Source organism: Falco biarmicus, chromosome 4 (genome assembly GCF_023638135.1).
Source record: "Falco biarmicus isolate bFalBia1 chromosome 4, bFalBia1.pri, whole genome shotgun sequence".
NCBI classification, from domain to species: domain Eukaryota; kingdom Metazoa; phylum Chordata; class Aves; order Falconiformes; family Falconidae; genus Falco; species Falco biarmicus.
In genome coordinates, this window is record NC_079291.1 from 67,064,545 (window position 1) to 67,080,441 (window position 15,897).

Sequence of the window (15,897 nt, forward strand, 5' to 3'; positions counted from 1 at the left end):
CAGCTCCTGGCCCTTTCTGGGGACACCCGGGAGTGGCCATCCCGCACCCCTGCCGTGCTTGGGGACACCCCAGGGTGGCTGCTTCACGATGTGCCCCGAAGGGACAGCCAGGGAAGGTGTGTGGGTCCCCACCGGTGCTCCCTATGACACACGGTGCTCCCCGGCTTACCGCTCCCCCCTCTCCCCCGCACAGCCGCCTTCCCCCGGGGCTACGCCCCCCCTCCCGTTGCCGCTAGGATGGCAGGGACCCCCGGTTCCACCCAGTGCCGCTCGCCCACCCCTTCCCGCTGCTGCTGTGGTCCCAGGGACCCCCGGGGCCGCCGCTCCCCCAACCGCTCCCGCTGCCGCTGTGGTACCAGGGTCCCCCGGTGCTGCCGCCGCTCCGTCCGTCCACCCCGCTCCCTCCTCCCCCTCCCCCGCCCCGAGACCGGGACCGGCCCCGCGCGCTCACGCGGGCGCTGCAGCCGCGTGGCCCCCGCTGCGCCTCCCCATTGGCTGCGCGCCTGGCTGGTGGGCGTGGCCGCGGCGGGACCGGCCCGAACCGGCTCTCCCCGCAGGGGAGCGGAGGGAGGAGAGATGCACTACGCCAGCGCTCCTTTTGATTGGCCGCGCCGGGCTGGATGGGCGGGACAGCTCTCCGGAGCGCCGCGCGATTGGCCGCTGGGAGGGCCGAGGGGTCGTGTCCCGCCCCGGGCCCGCCCCCGCCTCCGTGACACGGCGCGGCGCTTATATCGGGGCGGCGCGGCGCGGCGCGGAGCGCGGGCAGAGATGGCGGCGGGAGCGGCTGGGCCGTGCAGCCTCCTGGCGCTGCTTCTCCTCGGCGGGCTGGCCGCCGGCGTCGCGGGGACAAGTACGGGACGGCGGGGGCTCGGGCTGGGCTGGGGCGGCTTTAGCCGGGGGGGGACGGGGGGTGTCTCTGCGGGGCGGCCCGTGCCGGGGGTCCCGGCTCCGCGGAGCGGCTCTCGCCCCGTGGCGGGGAGCCGGGCTCCGCGGCGGGCTTGAACAGGGGGGGCGGAGCGGCGCTGGAGCCGGCCGGGACCCAGCGGGCGCCCTGCGGCGAGGCACGTCGCACGGCGGGTGGGGCCGGGCCTGGGCCCGGCGTTCGGGGGCGGGGAGGGGGGTGACCCTGTGCTGAGGGAGCGGGGGGGGGGGGGGGGGGGGGGCTGGGAGAGCGGCGGGGCTGGGGCAGGGTGGAGGGTCCCGGGGGCTGGGGGCGTCCTGGGGTCTGTGGCTGGGCTGGGGGCTGTGAGGAGGGAGCGGGGGGGCCTGGGGACGTCCCACAGCCTGTGACGGGGCTGGGGGCTGTGAGGAGGGAGTGGGGGGGGGCTGGGGGAGCCTGGGGGGCTGTGAGGAGGGAGCGGGGGGGGGCCTGGGGGGTCCCGCAGCCTGTGGCGGGGCTGGGGGCTGTGAGGGGGGGGGCCTGGGGGGGGTCCCGCGGGCTGTGGCTGCCCCTGGGCCGCGGGCCATGCGAGCTGGCCCTGAGGGGGAAAGGCCCTGCGGGGGTGCCCAGCTGCTTTCCCTGTGGGGAAACCAAGGAAATTTATTCCTCGCAGCCATTTCTCGGGTTTCCAGGGCTTATCCAGGAGCAGCAGGGCGCTCGGTTTTAAATCCCTAAAGATGCTCACGTGGTGCTTAAGTTGATAATCCCCTAATGAGGGAACAACACCTCGGCCCCCCACCCCCTGCTCTGCAGCTGGGGGCTTGCAGCAGCCTGTTGGGTGCCTAGGGGCAGGACCCCAGAGGGGCTGGGACCTGCTGGGTGCTGCTGATGTTCCGTTCCATTCCCTCCCTCATTGAGCCAGATCCTGGCCCGTCGGCCAGTTCAGGGCTGCCTGGAGGACTCCGCAGTCTCTGATTCATACCTGGTGCAGGAGGTGCTGATGGTGAAGGCTTTGTTTTGCTGTGAGCACTAGCCTGTTCTTCCTGGCTGTTCTGCGGGTACTAAAAAAGTCACCACCTGTTTGTGGTATCAGACTTAGTGCAGTGTGGTTGAGCCAAACCCAACAATTGAAGGCAAAAGAGTGGCAGGCTTCTGAAAAATCCAGGGGTAGTGATGGAATTGTCTGCTCCATTGTGGCAGAGTTGCATTTTAATACTGGAGAGCAGGGGAGAGCCTTCTGAACTTCACGCTTAGGGGGTAGAACAAGGAGTTTCATGAACTAACCTGAAATGGCCCATGTTGGCTGCTTCCTGCTCCCTCTGCCATGCTGAGCGCTGGTGGGGACCTGCCACAAGCTGTCCCCTGCCTAAGGGATCAACACAAATGCCATGTGGAGGAGGCTGTTTCTATCCTTGGTCTGAAAAGCCTCAGAAGGAAAAGCTGCTACACAGGCCCATCGGTTCTGCAGCGTGTGTGTCCTGCCCCGGCTGTGGGGCTCTTGAGCTCGGTGCATTGCACTGCCAATTCTCCACATAAGCAGGGTGGGGAGGCTGGGAAGTGAGGGGGTTTACCTCTCAACGGTATTTAGATTTGGCTGTAGAGCAGACTGAGAGATAGATCTTTTAAACTGCAATATCCCAGCTTTTGGTAGCTCACCACGCAGAACAACTGGCTGAAGCGTAGGTAGGTGTGTGCTTGTACCCTGTGCCCTCAGGAGGAGGTATCCTGATGGAAAGCACTGGTCTTTGACTTGGCTGTGTTGGGACTGCCTGGTTATGCGAAGCCCAAGGAGGCAGTACATTCTATAGTTGTTAATGGAAATGACAAATAGTGTCGGAGGCTCAAACATCCTCTCCCGAGGCCAGGAAACAAAGGTCATGCTGGAGAGGAGAGCATACTCTGTGGGACAGGGCAGTCTCCTGCCAGGCTCGGTTGCCCAAGCATGGTCCCTGACACTGTTTACACCCCATGAACTCCTCCCTCTGCCCCCGGGCGAGAGGTTGTTTTTAGTTTGAAGGTGGCTGGAGAGGAGTTATCTGGTCTTGTCTGCCTTCACCCTGCTGTCCCAGCTTGGTCAGATACCGCACAGTGCCCAAGGGGAGTGTCCAGCTCAGTTCTGAGAAGAATCTCTTGTTTTTGTGAGCTGATTTCAGTGTGCAGCCCATCACCATTTGGGAAATGTTTTGAGTAGCTCTGATCGATTCCACTGGATTGATGCCGGCTGTGCTTGTGTGTCCCTGCACTCAGCAGGCGTGTTCCCCAGCCTTGAGTGCCCAGGATTTTTGATTGCCTGGCTTGCTTTGTGTTGGGAGCAGAGGGGGTTATTAATCCCATGTGAATGCAAATGGTACTTGCTGTTGTTAGGGCTTGCTAAAGCTTTTTAGCCTGTCTGAACTGCATGAAGTGCCCTCTAACTCAAAGCAAATAACCTTGCAACAGCTTATTTTGTTGGTATACAATAATCACCTTGTATCTGTTAAAAAAAAAAAAAAACAACAAACCAAAAAAACCCCCTCGATGTTTACTAGCTCCCATTTAAAATCAGGCTGTAGTTAAAGTGGGACAGGCTTTTACAAGTGCTGCAGACAGTTCTGTAACTTGTCGGAATTAGGTAGTTGGGAGTGTTTAATCACAGGCTTGTGGTGTAAAAAAGCCCCATCAGGCATACAGGTCACTTCTAGAAGTGAAACTCGGTGTCTGGGGAAGTTGCTTACAGCTGATACCCTCCTATGGTTTTTTGGATCCCTGTCACCTCCTGCTTCTTTGTAATAATCTGCCTTCTCCTAAAAGTGTCTTGGTCTAAGATCAGGGTCAGATCTCTTTCCTTGTCCAGGTCCAGGCATGTCTGTTCTTCCAGCCTTTCAAAGCTTTAGTATGTAAAGCTAATTTTTCCTTTGGGAAATGTGGCATTGTTTTATTTGGGACACTGAAACTTAGCTTGCAGACTTGCTTGTATTTTTCTGAAGTTTGAGCAGACTTGGGTTTTGTAATACTGATTTGTTTCTATGGACACAAAAAATGGGCATAAGATTTCTTGCCAAAACATCTTCAGGTACATATTAAAAAAAAAAAAATTAGCTCCCAAACTCACCTCCTATGTGTCTGTACATCACAGTGTATATAAGGAGGATTTTGTATAATGAGGAACCTTTAAGTGCTCAATAACAGAGTGAATTAATTTCCTGGAAGCTGTCTCTGCGTGCGGGGTGCCCCATAAGCCTGCCCTTGGCACGTCTGAAGTGTAGTCAGCATGCGGGAAGGATGTGTCGCAAGCTCCACTAGTTCTTCTTAACTCTGAGTCGATTCACGTAAGTGATTTTGATGATGCCTTTTCCAGAAGCGGTGTTGCTGCTAGAGCCTCCCTTCCTGCCCCTCCAGAACAGCTCCCCCGGGGCCTGCCCTTCTGGCTGCCTGGTGATGGTTTGCACCCTGGGGTGGCTGGTCACAGTGCCTGTTGCTGCACCTAAAGGTGTTTAGCAGCTCAGCTTTCCAGTCTGGTGACTCACGGACCTACCTTTGGACTGTGTTTTCAAAAGCTGAGCCCCCTGGCTTCTCGCCGCAAGAGCAGTTTGAAAAATACCGTAGTTGTAGCCTGCAGCTGCTTCTTGCTCTTTTAATCCGTTTATTTCTAATTTAGCCTGGCAAAGTTATCTTGCCTGAGATAAAAAGTCTGATTTCAGTGTTTGTGTGAAAACAAAAGTTCATGTTTCCTCACCTGGCTTGTGACATCTTGCAGGCTGCAAGGCATTCCTCCCCCTAAAAAAAACTTATCTTAAATTGTTTTTAAAAGTATCTGCCATGTATCTTAGTGAGCAGAGGTGTGGAACAAGCGTGTGAGAGCGAGGCAGAGAGCAGCCCTTGCAGCGCAGTGAGGGCTGGCAGATGAGAGGCCAGCGAAGGGAATGGTATGTGTGGCAGTGCACAGTGTCCCCTGGTCACCACGCAGGGTATGTGTGGCAGTGCACAGTGTCCCCTGGTCACCACGCAGGGTATGTGTGGCAGTGCACAGTGTCCCCTAGTCACTGTGCAGCGTTGGGATTGCCTGGGACCCAGCCTGCTCCCAGCTGACCTCAGGCATGGCAGCAAGGGGGAATGGGCACGTTCCTCTCCGGGGTGAGAGGGGAGTAATGAAGCACTTTTCCCGTGGCAGTTGCCTTAAAACTGACTCAGCAGGGCTTGGTCTGCTCTGGGTGCTGCCCTCCCTGCGGTGGGACGCATGTCTGGGGCTGTGCTGCCTTGCTGTGCTGCCAGCCTTCCATCGCGACCTGCGGCGGGTGCTTTGGCAGACCCGTGCCAGAGTGCAGGGGATGCTTAATTTGTCTGGGGACCATGGAGGCTGGGTAAGCCCTTGCAACAAAACCCTGTTGTTGTCTTCATCCAGAACTGAAATTGCCTGGGGACCGAGTGAGTGTTGGGGAAGCATTGCAGGCACTTGGTCTGCCCCAGCAAGTGTCGTGTTGCAGCGCTGTCCCTCGTGGAAGATGGGCAGTGCCATGACTGCTGTGGGTTTCTTGTTTTTATAGTGGCAAATGCTATATGCTGGTTTGTGTGTTCTGGTTTTGCAGCTGAGTTGCAGGAAGTGTTGACTGGAGGAGCAACAATTAAAAATAACAGCCCTGTCTGAGCTGGGCAGAGTTCAGAGAGCGTGGAGGGGAGGGAGGGAAGACTATGCTGATCTGAAGGTCGTGTGTGTCCTCTTCTCAATGGCTGACTTGTTTTTTTGCTGTAGAGGGTGATTTCTTGCTTTGCACTAACACTTTGCACTAATACCTCTTCAACTCATAGCTGGTTTTATAAAGTCACCACTGTCTCAAAAGAGACTGACTCAGGACAGCGTCGAGTTGTACTGCGAGGCGATTGGCAATCCCATCCCTGAGATCCAGTGGTGGTTTGAGGGAAACGAGCCAAATGAGACCTATGCTCAGCTCTGGGATGGTGCACGGCAGGACCGTGTCAAAATCAACGCCACCTACAACCTGCACTCTACCAGTACCATCTACATCGCAAACCTCACAAGCGACGACTCGGGCATGTATGAGTGCCGGGCTAGCAACGACCCTGACCGCAACCACTTGTCGAAGAGCCCCAAAGTCAAGTGGATCCGTTCCCAGGCGAACGTTTTTGTCATCGAACGTGAGTGGCCACACAGGCCTTGGCACTTGCTCGGACACCAGTGTCTTGAGTCTCCTGCCATGCTCACCCCTGCACCCGTGTCCTGTGGCTCCCGAAAGCTCCCCTCACCCTCCCATCCCAGCTGTAGAACCGAGAGACTCCCACCCTCTGTCATCTCCCTCACCACTTGTGACTTGACCCAAAATGGTCCTGCTCAAAAAGGGTTGTGGCTTCCCAACCAAAACGCCCTTCGGCAATCCCGTGCCTTTTCCGGAGCCAAAGACCTGGAACCTGCCGCTTATTTCCCGAGTGCCTCCAAGTCCCGGTGCTGGCTTGCAGAATTGAGTCTTGATTCTGTGGTAGACTCTGCCCTAACCACCACTGACAAACCGGCCCTTCCCTACAGCTCGTACAGCTTCTGCTCCTCTCAACAGTCCGGCTTTAAGCTCGCTTTCTTGCTAGTGATACAAGCTGTGGGGAACAAAACTTGCTTTGAGTTTCTTGAGATGCAACCGTTTTTGAAATGGCCGTGTCTGTGTGCGACACTGAATGTGTTATAGTTGCTTGTCCTGTGGAAGTGACTGGGTTCCCTCTAGTTACAGAGCTGGCAGTCGAGCTCTGGAGCTCACAGGCAGCTGCTTTGAGTAACAGAAACCTGGGCCAGTGTCAGGGATTTAAAAAATCCTGCTAAGGTCTTACCATGAATCCTGAAGTTAGCAGAGCAGCACAGCAGTCTTCTCAGCATAAATGTGCTAGGGAATACAGAACTCCAGCAGAACCTTCTTCCAGTGGGATTTGGGTAGGAGGAATAGCAAAATGTCTGTCAGCCCTGTGCAAAAATTGTTGCTTCCAAGAGATTGAAAGGAAGGGTAGGAACCATAGTGCTACCAGGGCTGTGCAGCGGTGCTGCTAATGGCAGCAGTTTCCTTGAATTGCCTCCTACAAGTAGAAATGCCTGAGTCATGTTGCATAATTTACTGCTGCTTGGCTCATGGAGGCCCCAAGACCTTTCGGAGTCGTGGTTCTGTGTGTTCTCCCTGGAGTAGATCTAACTCTTAATCTGGGCTGCATCAGGTGATGCTCATACTGCTCACCTATGGTCTTGTTTGCTACCCCTCACAAGAGAGGATCTTGAACTGCCATCCATTTCCTTACCTGAAGGTGTCTAAAGCTGCTCAGATTCTGGAAGGTGTTGACACAGAGTGCTATAGTGGCTCATAAAAGCAGAGCGCCATGCTCTGCCCTTCACAGTATGACCTTTCCTATTGCTTATCGAGCACTTAGCTCTGCTGGAGCTGCACCCATTGTAGGGACGGCAGGAGGCTCAGTGATCCAGCACACATGGCAGTGGTCCTGCTCGTGGTGGGAGCAGCTGCAAGGCCAGCGCTGGTTATCGCTAGGTGCAGTCAGGCCCTCGCTGCCTGGCATTCGAGTCTCTCCTATGCTGGTGTCACCAGTTCTGGTAGGAAACTGTTTGCAGAGGTAAGTGAAAGCTATGATAGAGACCAGAAGGAGCTGTGGGTTTTGCAGTAGAGGTTCTTGGGCAGGCATGTGACCTCTGGGATACTGGTTGTTAACTTCCATTGAATTGTTTACAAATGCAGGTCCAGAAATCAAAGCTCATGTAACTGGTGTCTCTGGCAAGCTGATCCTCAGCTGTAACATCACTGCGCCTTACCCTGCCATCAAGGGGCACGAATGGATGCACGGGGACAAGATACTTCAGACGGACACAGAGTCAAGTGCTTTCACCAGTTACACGTGAGTGTCAGGGGCAGGGTCAGATAAGAATCTGAACACAGGCCTCAGGTTTTTTACCGGAGGCAGTTCATGTTTCCTATCTGCTGAACCCGAAGCGAAATGCTTTCAGTCTTGCTGAAAATGTATGCTTTTAAACTTTAGAACATAAGATGAGCTAAGCAACACTTTGGTAAGGCCCAACATTTCCTCCTTTACGAGGAGGACAGGGCAAAAAGGAGGAGGAAGGGAAAGTTATATGCCGCAAATACCCTCTTAGTAAGAGAAGTTCTGCTGCTTCATGTTTTTACACAGGTGTTCAGCTGGGCTCTGGTTTGTCAGGTGCAGCATGGCTGGGGCTGTCGTCTGACCTGAGTCCACTCTGTCTGTCTGTGCTGACATCAGTGTGCTGGAGCTGTTTTCCCAGGGTTTTGAGGGACCCCTGCTCTGAGCAGGATGTCAGCTCCCTGCTCCTGGAGGCCATGTGTGGAATGAGAGACTCCCGTGTATGCTGTCTGCGCCTCTGGGTTTTATGTACCATTCCAAAGTCCAACCGTTCTTACAGAACAAGCTGGGAAGCTGCCCCTGAGTTCTGGTCAGTGCTCAGAAACTGTTTGCAGGATGTAGCAGAGCAGAAACGGGAATACCAGCCTTATTGTAACAGTGCAGTGAGCTTTCCTTTTTGATTACAGTCAGGCCTGGCTGGCAGTGACCCAGCAGCTGTAGAGGCATCATGTCCTTTTGTATGGCAGTGCCGACGTGCCTGTCTCCCCATAGCAACAGGGAGCTGAACAAGGATTAAAGTATTTATAACCCAGCCTCCCTCGCGTGACCTCAATTCCTCAGCTGAGTGGTTTTTGGAAGTGGGAAGCGCCATGCACAGTAGAACTAACAAAACAGCCTGTTGTCCCAGTGCAGCCACAGGACTGAAACTTTGCCTGCCCCTTCCCTTGAGTGGGCATTACTAAGCTGCAGAATGAGGTGTTTGTTGCAGTGCAGTGTAATCCACTAAATCTCATTGCAGCAGCTTTACAAAAAGGAAAATGGGAGAGTTCTCCCTACGCTTGGGTCAATCCAGAGTAATCCAGCCTGGGTGTTTCTTTGCCACTGCTTTGCCATGTGTTTCAGTTGGCTTTTCTGCAGGGGAAGAGCAGCCTTCCTCTGAACCTGTTGTCCTAAACTCCTTGCTGGCCTCCTTTAGAGGTGAACCGCAGGGCTGATGTCTTAACCTGGGGTGTGTGGCTGTGTCCTGGGTTGTGCTGGCTAGAGGACTCCCTTGCTGCACCTCAGATTCTGTTAGCTTTGCACAGTAGGGTATGGTTGTGGTTTTTTTTTTTTTACATGAGTCTGGAGTCTGTATGGAAGAGGGAAGAGCATGAAGTTGGCTGCTTCTGAATGGTACATACAGCACTGCACCTGGGTATGGTGTAGTGTTGTCCTGGTGCTCCTGGTTTTCTTCATCTGTACTAGCTAACAGTTTTGGTCTTCAATTTTTTTGCCCTTTGTAGAGTCCCTGATAGCAAGAGTGCTTTGGGTTAGGGAGTGAATGCTGCTGGTTTTCAGGATTCAGGACACAGGGTCAGGAGGCCTCAGTGATGACTGACTTGACGGACCTGTGTTAGACTTGGTGTACATGAAACCCTCTTCTGACATCCTCACTCTTTGAGGGGAGAAGGGTGGAGAGTTGGGTTGCTGTAGATACGTGGTGCAGCGCAAGGACTGGTGCTGGAATGGGAGAAATTGCCTGTGGAGGAGATTGATGCTTAGCAGTGTCTCTTTCCATGGGTCTGGAGTTTGGTGTCTGTGGATGAGTCAGTTGTGCTGAATGCTTATCTGACATCCTGTTCTCTGGCAGAATCGAGGGGAAGATGGAAGAGCACTCTGGTGTCTATGATTGCGTCTACAAAACAAACCCAGTGATAAAAGCACAAGTGAATATTTCAGGTAACTTCATATGTTTGCTTCTGGGTCCGAGGAGGGGAGTGGAGAAGCTGCGTTCTCCTGAAGGCTTTGCTTTGGTATCTTTTCAGCTGCTTAAAGCTGCTTCTAGTCCTTACTGATAAGGCTGCAAGACTCTACACGTGTACTACTGGGCTTGCTCTGTGAGGCAGCTCCATTTTATCAGGCAGCTAAAGCGTCTGTAGGGTCAGCTCTTAGACCTTGCATTAAAGCAGCCTTCTGCTGTGGGCATGCTCCCACAAGAATAACGGGAGAGGGATGATACCTGGTGGGCGAATGTGTCTGAGCCTTTCTCGAAGCAGCTTGATGTGCTTTCCTTTCTGAAAATGCTGGACAACGGGCAAGCGAGGAGAACAGACCCACTAAGGCATTTTGGAAACTGAAGTCAGGCTATATGGGTAACGGCATCTGATGCTGGCTGGAGGGGCTGCAGGGAGCACGAATCTACGTGCTTTCTACGGTGAGGTGCCTGAATTTCTTTTTCTCTTGGTTATAGTTCCACCCCAAGTGACGGCGTACAAGAAGTCTGAGCATGGGAATGAAGGGGACACTGGTGTGCTGACCTGCAAGAATCCCTCTTTCCCCCCTGTTTTCTCTTGGCTCTGGTACAAAAGTGGTCAAGAAGTAAGTGCTGTGGTTTGATGCTCTTTCTCCTCTTCTGCCTACCCTGTTTCCCAGCAAAGAGGTGGAGGACCTTGCCCCATCAGAATTAGCTGTTTCAAAGTAGCCCTCGGTGCTGTGGCAAGGAGGATTCCTGTAGTAGTAGAACCATGTGTAGTAAGTGAGCAGCTCCCCTCATCTCAGCACTGCCCTGAGAGCTGTCTCCCTTTCTCCCTCCCTCCAGCCCATCATCAATGGTTCTGGTCGATACATTATCAAGTCCAGTGGCAACAAGACAGAGTTACGCATTCTTAAACTGAATATTGAGGAGGATACGGGTGACTACCACTGCAATGCCACCAACTCTTATGGCTCTGGTGGTGCTACAGTGAACCTGCGCGTACGCAGCCGTCTAGCAGCACTCTGGCCCTTCCTGGGTATTGTGGCAGAAGTCCTCGTTCTTGTCACCATCATCTTCATCTATGAGAAGAGGAGGAAGCCAGATGAAGTTCTTGATGGTAAGAGGTGCCTGGGGTTAAATCTTTCTGGGCAGACCAAGTGACTTGTAGGGTGCAAGCAAAATGTTCTTTTGGAGTTCCCTTTATCGGATGGGCATTAATTTGAGGGCTGCTTCTTGGGGCACTCCTTGTAAAACGATTGTAGTCTTTGCCAGGCTGCTTTAGGGTGAAGTTGCAAGTACTTGTGCTTTTCGAACAGTCCTTCAGCAAGCTGTGCTTTGGATCTGGAGCGAGATAAGATTCAGTGCTGGTCAGCCTGGCCTTTTGTCTCACCAGTTCCTCTGCACTTTGCTCAAGTGCTTCACGTGAGTGTCTGCAGGACTGAGCTGGCTTTGGCAGCTAATGTTCTGGAGAAGCTGATTTCAGAACAAGTAGTAGAGCTTTTTTGGTGCTGCAGAATCGAGGGACTGCGTTAGTGGCTCTGTAAGACTAGGCTTAGCTTAATTCGCGTTCAGTTCATGGATCTGTTTTGGGTCCTCTGATCCACGCATCCTGACTCCAGGAGACTTCCTCAAGGCCTGGTGCTCTCTTTATTCTGTTCTGGGAATATCAGCTCCTCCCTTTCCTTATCAGTAAGGATCTGCATTGTGTTAGCCCAGCCACCCATCCCTTATCTGATCCAGTTAACAATGAAGTGTAAATGCTTGGTATCCTTCCTGCTTGCTGGGTCAGGCCCCTTAGCCCTGGAACAGCACATCAGGCAGGCTGAGTGGAGTGAGGGTGCAGCAGAGGGACTGAAACTAAATATCCCTCCCCTTGGGGAACTTTACTCGAGGCAGTTTTACAAGCGGAGGCTTTGTCCTCTTGACACTCTTGGCTGGAAGGCAGATGTCTTTCTAAGGCTGTTGTAGCTGCATCTTCCAGCAAAAAAACTATAGCCTGTGAGTGTAGAGTGATCTGGCTTCTGATGGCATCAGCCTGGGCCAGATCATGTTGAGTGCTGACCTGTCAGAGCTGTAGCAGATGCTTTGACAGATGAAGACTGGGCATGTGTCCTGAAGTGTCCTGATGCTCCTTGGCCAGAGCTCTTAAGCTCAGGTTCCCAAGTGCTTGCGGATGAGGGTACAGCACCATATAAAGCTTTAGACTTCCCTAGCGTAAGGTGGTTACCTCTTCCCAAAAGCCTTTGTAGCTTTGCCCCTCTTGAGAGGAGGCAGCAGTAAGGCATGGCTGAGCCAGCTCGGACAAATGCTGCTCCTCACGGTACGTGGTTGTGAGGATGATCCATTACCTGGGATGGGAAGAGTCTGGCTTGTGTGCGGTGTGATATCCTTGCTGGTGTTATCTTTCCACTCTTCCCTTCTCTGCTGCTGGGTGCCACCTCAAATGGTAAGTAGAAGATTTTGTGCCATGTTCCTGCAGCCGTCCTCTCACCAGCTGTATGCACGCACATCTTGGTGCCTGAGGCAGCCCCAATCCTTAGAGCATGGGCCTCACCGCTCGGTGCTGTTTGAGGGAAGCTGGGACTCTGGAAGAGATGATGGGGAACCTTCCTGCTGGAAGGTGGCAGACTGCAGGGAGCTGGTGAAAGGCCCCAGGGCTTGGCACATGTCAGCAGCAATGTTTTCTTAGCCGTGCTTCTCAGCGTAGCAAGAATGTGGTGTGCAGTGCGATTATTGATTTCACAAAATGTGTGGGGAAGAAGAGCATACTGCTGCTGATGCTTAAAGCTTCATTCCCAAAACATCTTGTTTGGATTCCCCTTCACTTGCCGTTGAATTCTGCTCAGATCTGGGAGCCATCTGAGTTAGTGGTGCCGCAGGGGTGAGAGCAGCAGTGAGATCTGTGGCAGCTGGGCTGTTTTGCTGGGCGGATCTGTGGCGCTCTTTTTTCCAGTTCTGACTGCTGGTGGTGGGAAAGACTGGCTGGTCTGCTGAGGGTACACAGGGCGCAAGTGTTAAACAGATGTTCCCAGTCAGCAGTGCTGCTTTAGAGACTGGGATGCTTCCCTGTGTGACTGACTCGGTGGTCTCCTGGGGTGGTTAGTCCCAGGTGTGCCTCAGTGAGGTGCCAGACCTGACAGCTGCTGGCTGCCAGGGCGATGGTGACTTATCCTGTGAGCCAAGCCTACCCTGTGCCAACAGGAGCTTATGTCTAAGTTTGTGCCTTGTCTAAGTCTAGACAAGAAGCAGCTTAACTCATGCTGGGGGTGGTAGTCTTCCAGTAAGAAGTAGCCCCCTGCTCTGCCAGGTCCTGGCAAAATGAGCCCTGTGGGGGAGATGACCTTTTGTGTTCAGTGCTGTGCAGGCAGTAGTATCCAGTGTATCCAGTAACCGGTCTGAAATGCAGTGCTCAGAGTTTTAAGAGGTGACAGGGATTACTTCTTACATGCTGTTCCTGACACTACTCATTCTTTCTTTCTATGCTGTTCTGAATGTGAAGATGATGATGGAGGTTCTGCACCGCTGTAAGTACCTTGCTTTTTCCTGGTTAGCCAGACTTGTACTGGCAGATCGCATCCATCCAGGGAATCTGCTCTGAATATAAAAGCTAGCTGGTGTGGGGATGGCACACAAGCTTGCTGGGCAGGAGACTTTCCCCCCCAGGAATCATTTAATGTGACCTGGGTATGAGCCACATAAAATGGGGGATGGCACCAGTGTCTCAAACTGATGCTGTTCTCGTGACTAATGTCATTTTGCTTTACCTTGACCATCTATTTGGACCTGAATTACATTGGGGGGGGGGGGCTTTGTGCTTTTTTTTCTTTCCTCACTGCCCCTTCTCTCTTTCCAGGAAAAGCAACGCCACAAACCACAAGGACAAGAACGTCCGCCAGAGAAATGCTAACTAAGAGAGGGGCCAGGTGAGTGCAACTCCCCAGGGTAGAGCCGCTGCCAAGAACAGTGGCTGTGCCAGGCTCTTTGCCCCCTCACAGCGAGGGGCTCCTACAGCAGCCTGGGTGCCTGTCTCTAGCTGTAACCCAGCTGGAGCTCTATCAGCTGCTCAGAGGTCTGGCCTGGCTGCACTGGCTGCATCTGCAAAGGGTCTCTGGGAGAAGCAGGAGCATCCATGCTGACAGAGGCTTTTCTGGCCCAGCATCATACTGCAGAATCTGGGAAGGCTGGGGGGGACATGTGTTGCCGTGAAGCTCAGGCACAGGCCTGGTAGAAACCTTCCAGAGCTGCTGGGGACTGTGTGTGGGATAAGGCAGGGTGTCTGACCTCTGCCCAGGCAGGCGAGGGGAGAGGGAGAAGAATGTGTGGGACTACAATGGGGCTCTAAAGCATGGGAGAGTTAGGACTGCCTGGTAACTCCTGCCCTGGACTTGAGCAGGAGGTAAGTCCTAGCCCACAGCTTTACTGACGGGCTGCCTTTGTCCTGTACTGCTCCATCAGCCCCCTCTAGCACAGTGCAGCCTTACTGGTACAGCTGGGTTATCTAAGTGCCTTTTCTCTCTCTCTCTCTCCCCTGCCAGGTGACATGTAGATGAACAACTCATCTGGACAATTTTGTTTTCTTCTAATATTTTGGTAAAATAGCACCGTGAAATATTCTAGTGCGGTCCTTGCGATTTCAGTTACTTCACTTTCTAAAGAAACTTAAGTTGTAGAATCTAAATACACTTTTTTTTTATTAAAGAGTTGTGGGAGGGTTTTTCTACCTGTAAATGTAAATTCCTTGTTTCTGGTAGTCTAGGTCACTGGCTGTTTCTGTCCTAGGTTTGTTTGTGTTGGTACCGAGTGGGTGGGTGGGAGTACAGCTTGCTTCTTCCTCACCTCTGGGAAGAACAGGGTGTGTTGGACTGGGCCATTCTGAAATGCCCTCCTGCCCCACCTCAGTGTTTGAAGCCACTCAAAGAGCTGTAGAGAAGACCTGAACGTGCAGCGAGATGTGCGCAGTTCCTCGTGTGCTGCTCCACAGATGCAGGTGGCACAGCCTGGGTTCCCAGTTCTGTTGTCCTGCCCTGTTTGCGTGGGTCAGGAAGAAGCAGCTTTGGTGACAGTGGGAGATGACCCAGCCTGACCCGAGAGTTCCCAGGAAAGTAGTTCTGTGTCTCCCAGCGCATCACCTGGAGCAAGGCCATACCTTTCCCTAGCGTGGAAGCAGCACATGTCCCGTATGCCACTTGGGCAGGGCACCAGGCACGGCTGCTGTTGCCACTCCTGGGGAGCAGCGGGCAAAGGGCTCATTCCTCGGCACGTCCCGTCAGCCATCGGCTCCTCCAGAGCTGTTCTTAGTTACCCTAAAAATAGACAGACAACCAGGAGGCAGTGTGCTAGAGCTGGACACTGGATAAATGCAATTGCTTTTAACTTATTTCGTGGGTGGTTATATCTCTTCTCAGGTTGCTGCAGTGGGGGATTGGGGCAGAGTGAGCAGGGGCTGTGGTCAGTGCCGGGGGCAGTTTAACAGCGTGTGTTCTTGTGCTTGAGCCATTGTGATGTTTGCATGACATGGGAGCCTGAGAGCAGACAAGTGCTCAGTGGAGTCTAATACCTTTATTGCTGGGTAGCATTGAACTGTTCCATCTGTTAACACACTTCACAAATAAAGATGATTCTTTTTTTTTTTTTTCTTTCCCCCATCTTTGTTTGGACTCTAGTCTCTTCCCTATGGGCTGGACCCCTGGGTTGCCTGACCTGCTGACTCATTTCTGGCTGTAGAACGCAATGCTGTCTCTCGCAGCTCGGTGCCAGCTCTGACTGTACTCTGATCACCAAGTATTTGCAGCTCGAGAGGTGTTCAAGCCTTTGTGGAGGGAGACAAGTGGTGCTCCCTGCTCTGCAGAGCCTGGAGCATGCTTGCTTGTCTGGGGACAGGCATCACCTCTCCCTGCTGCACGGTTCCTTGTGGCTGTGGGGTCAAGGATCAGCCCTGTCCTACAGGAGCCTTTGCAGGATGTGCTGCTTGTGTGTCCTGTGCTTCTCTTAAGCAGTTATTTTTCTTTCGCCCTGCACTTTCCTGTGGTGGGACAGCAGAGGTGCAATGCCTTCACTGCCTTTGCGTGCAACCTTGTGCCTGGGGAGAGGATGGATGATAATGGTGGGGGATCCTTTTCCTGCTGCCAGCCCTGTGCTCTGTCCCTTTGCAAGCAAGGCGGTGCTGGAGAGGAGCCACCGTGTCCTTCCAGCTGGTCCCAGTGGGTGA

The 15,897-nt window shown here is 53.5% G+C and overlaps 1 protein-coding gene across 1 annotated transcript; it reads left to right on the forward strand.

Annotated features, from left to right (window-relative positions):
* Positions 1–718: 718 nt before the first annotated feature.
* BSG (basigin (Ok blood group)) lies at positions 719–15,334 on the forward strand. Its single transcript, XM_056338177.1, has 9 exons — positions 719–850; positions 5,666–6,013; positions 7,597–7,753; positions 9,585–9,673; positions 10,185–10,312; positions 10,533–10,806; positions 13,189–13,213; positions 13,543–13,612; positions 14,225–15,334. The coding sequence occupies exons 1-8, from the start codon at positions 769–771 to the stop codon at positions 13,598–13,600; spliced, it is 1,161 nt and encodes a 386-aa protein (XP_056194152.1). The 5' UTR covers positions 719–768; the 3' UTR covers positions 13,601–13,612; positions 14,225–15,334.
* Positions 15,335–15,897: the final 563 nt, after the last annotated feature.

What these genes read in the sequence shown, in the direction of transcription:
- BSG (XM_056338177.1), top strand. Translation starts at nt 769, where the DNA reads ATGGCGGCGGGAGCGGCTGGGCCGTGCAGCCTCCTGGCGCTGCTTCTC. An exon ending in AGTGCTTTCACCAGTTACAC is followed by an intron (nt 7,754 to 9,584) that starts GTGAGTGTCAGG and finishes GTTCTCTGGCAG; the next exon opens with AATCGAGGGGAAGATGGAAG. An exon ending in AGCACAAGTGAATATTTCAG is followed by an intron (nt 9,674 to 10,184) that starts GTAACTTCATAT and finishes TCTTGGTTATAG; the next exon opens with TTCCACCCCAAGTGACGGCG.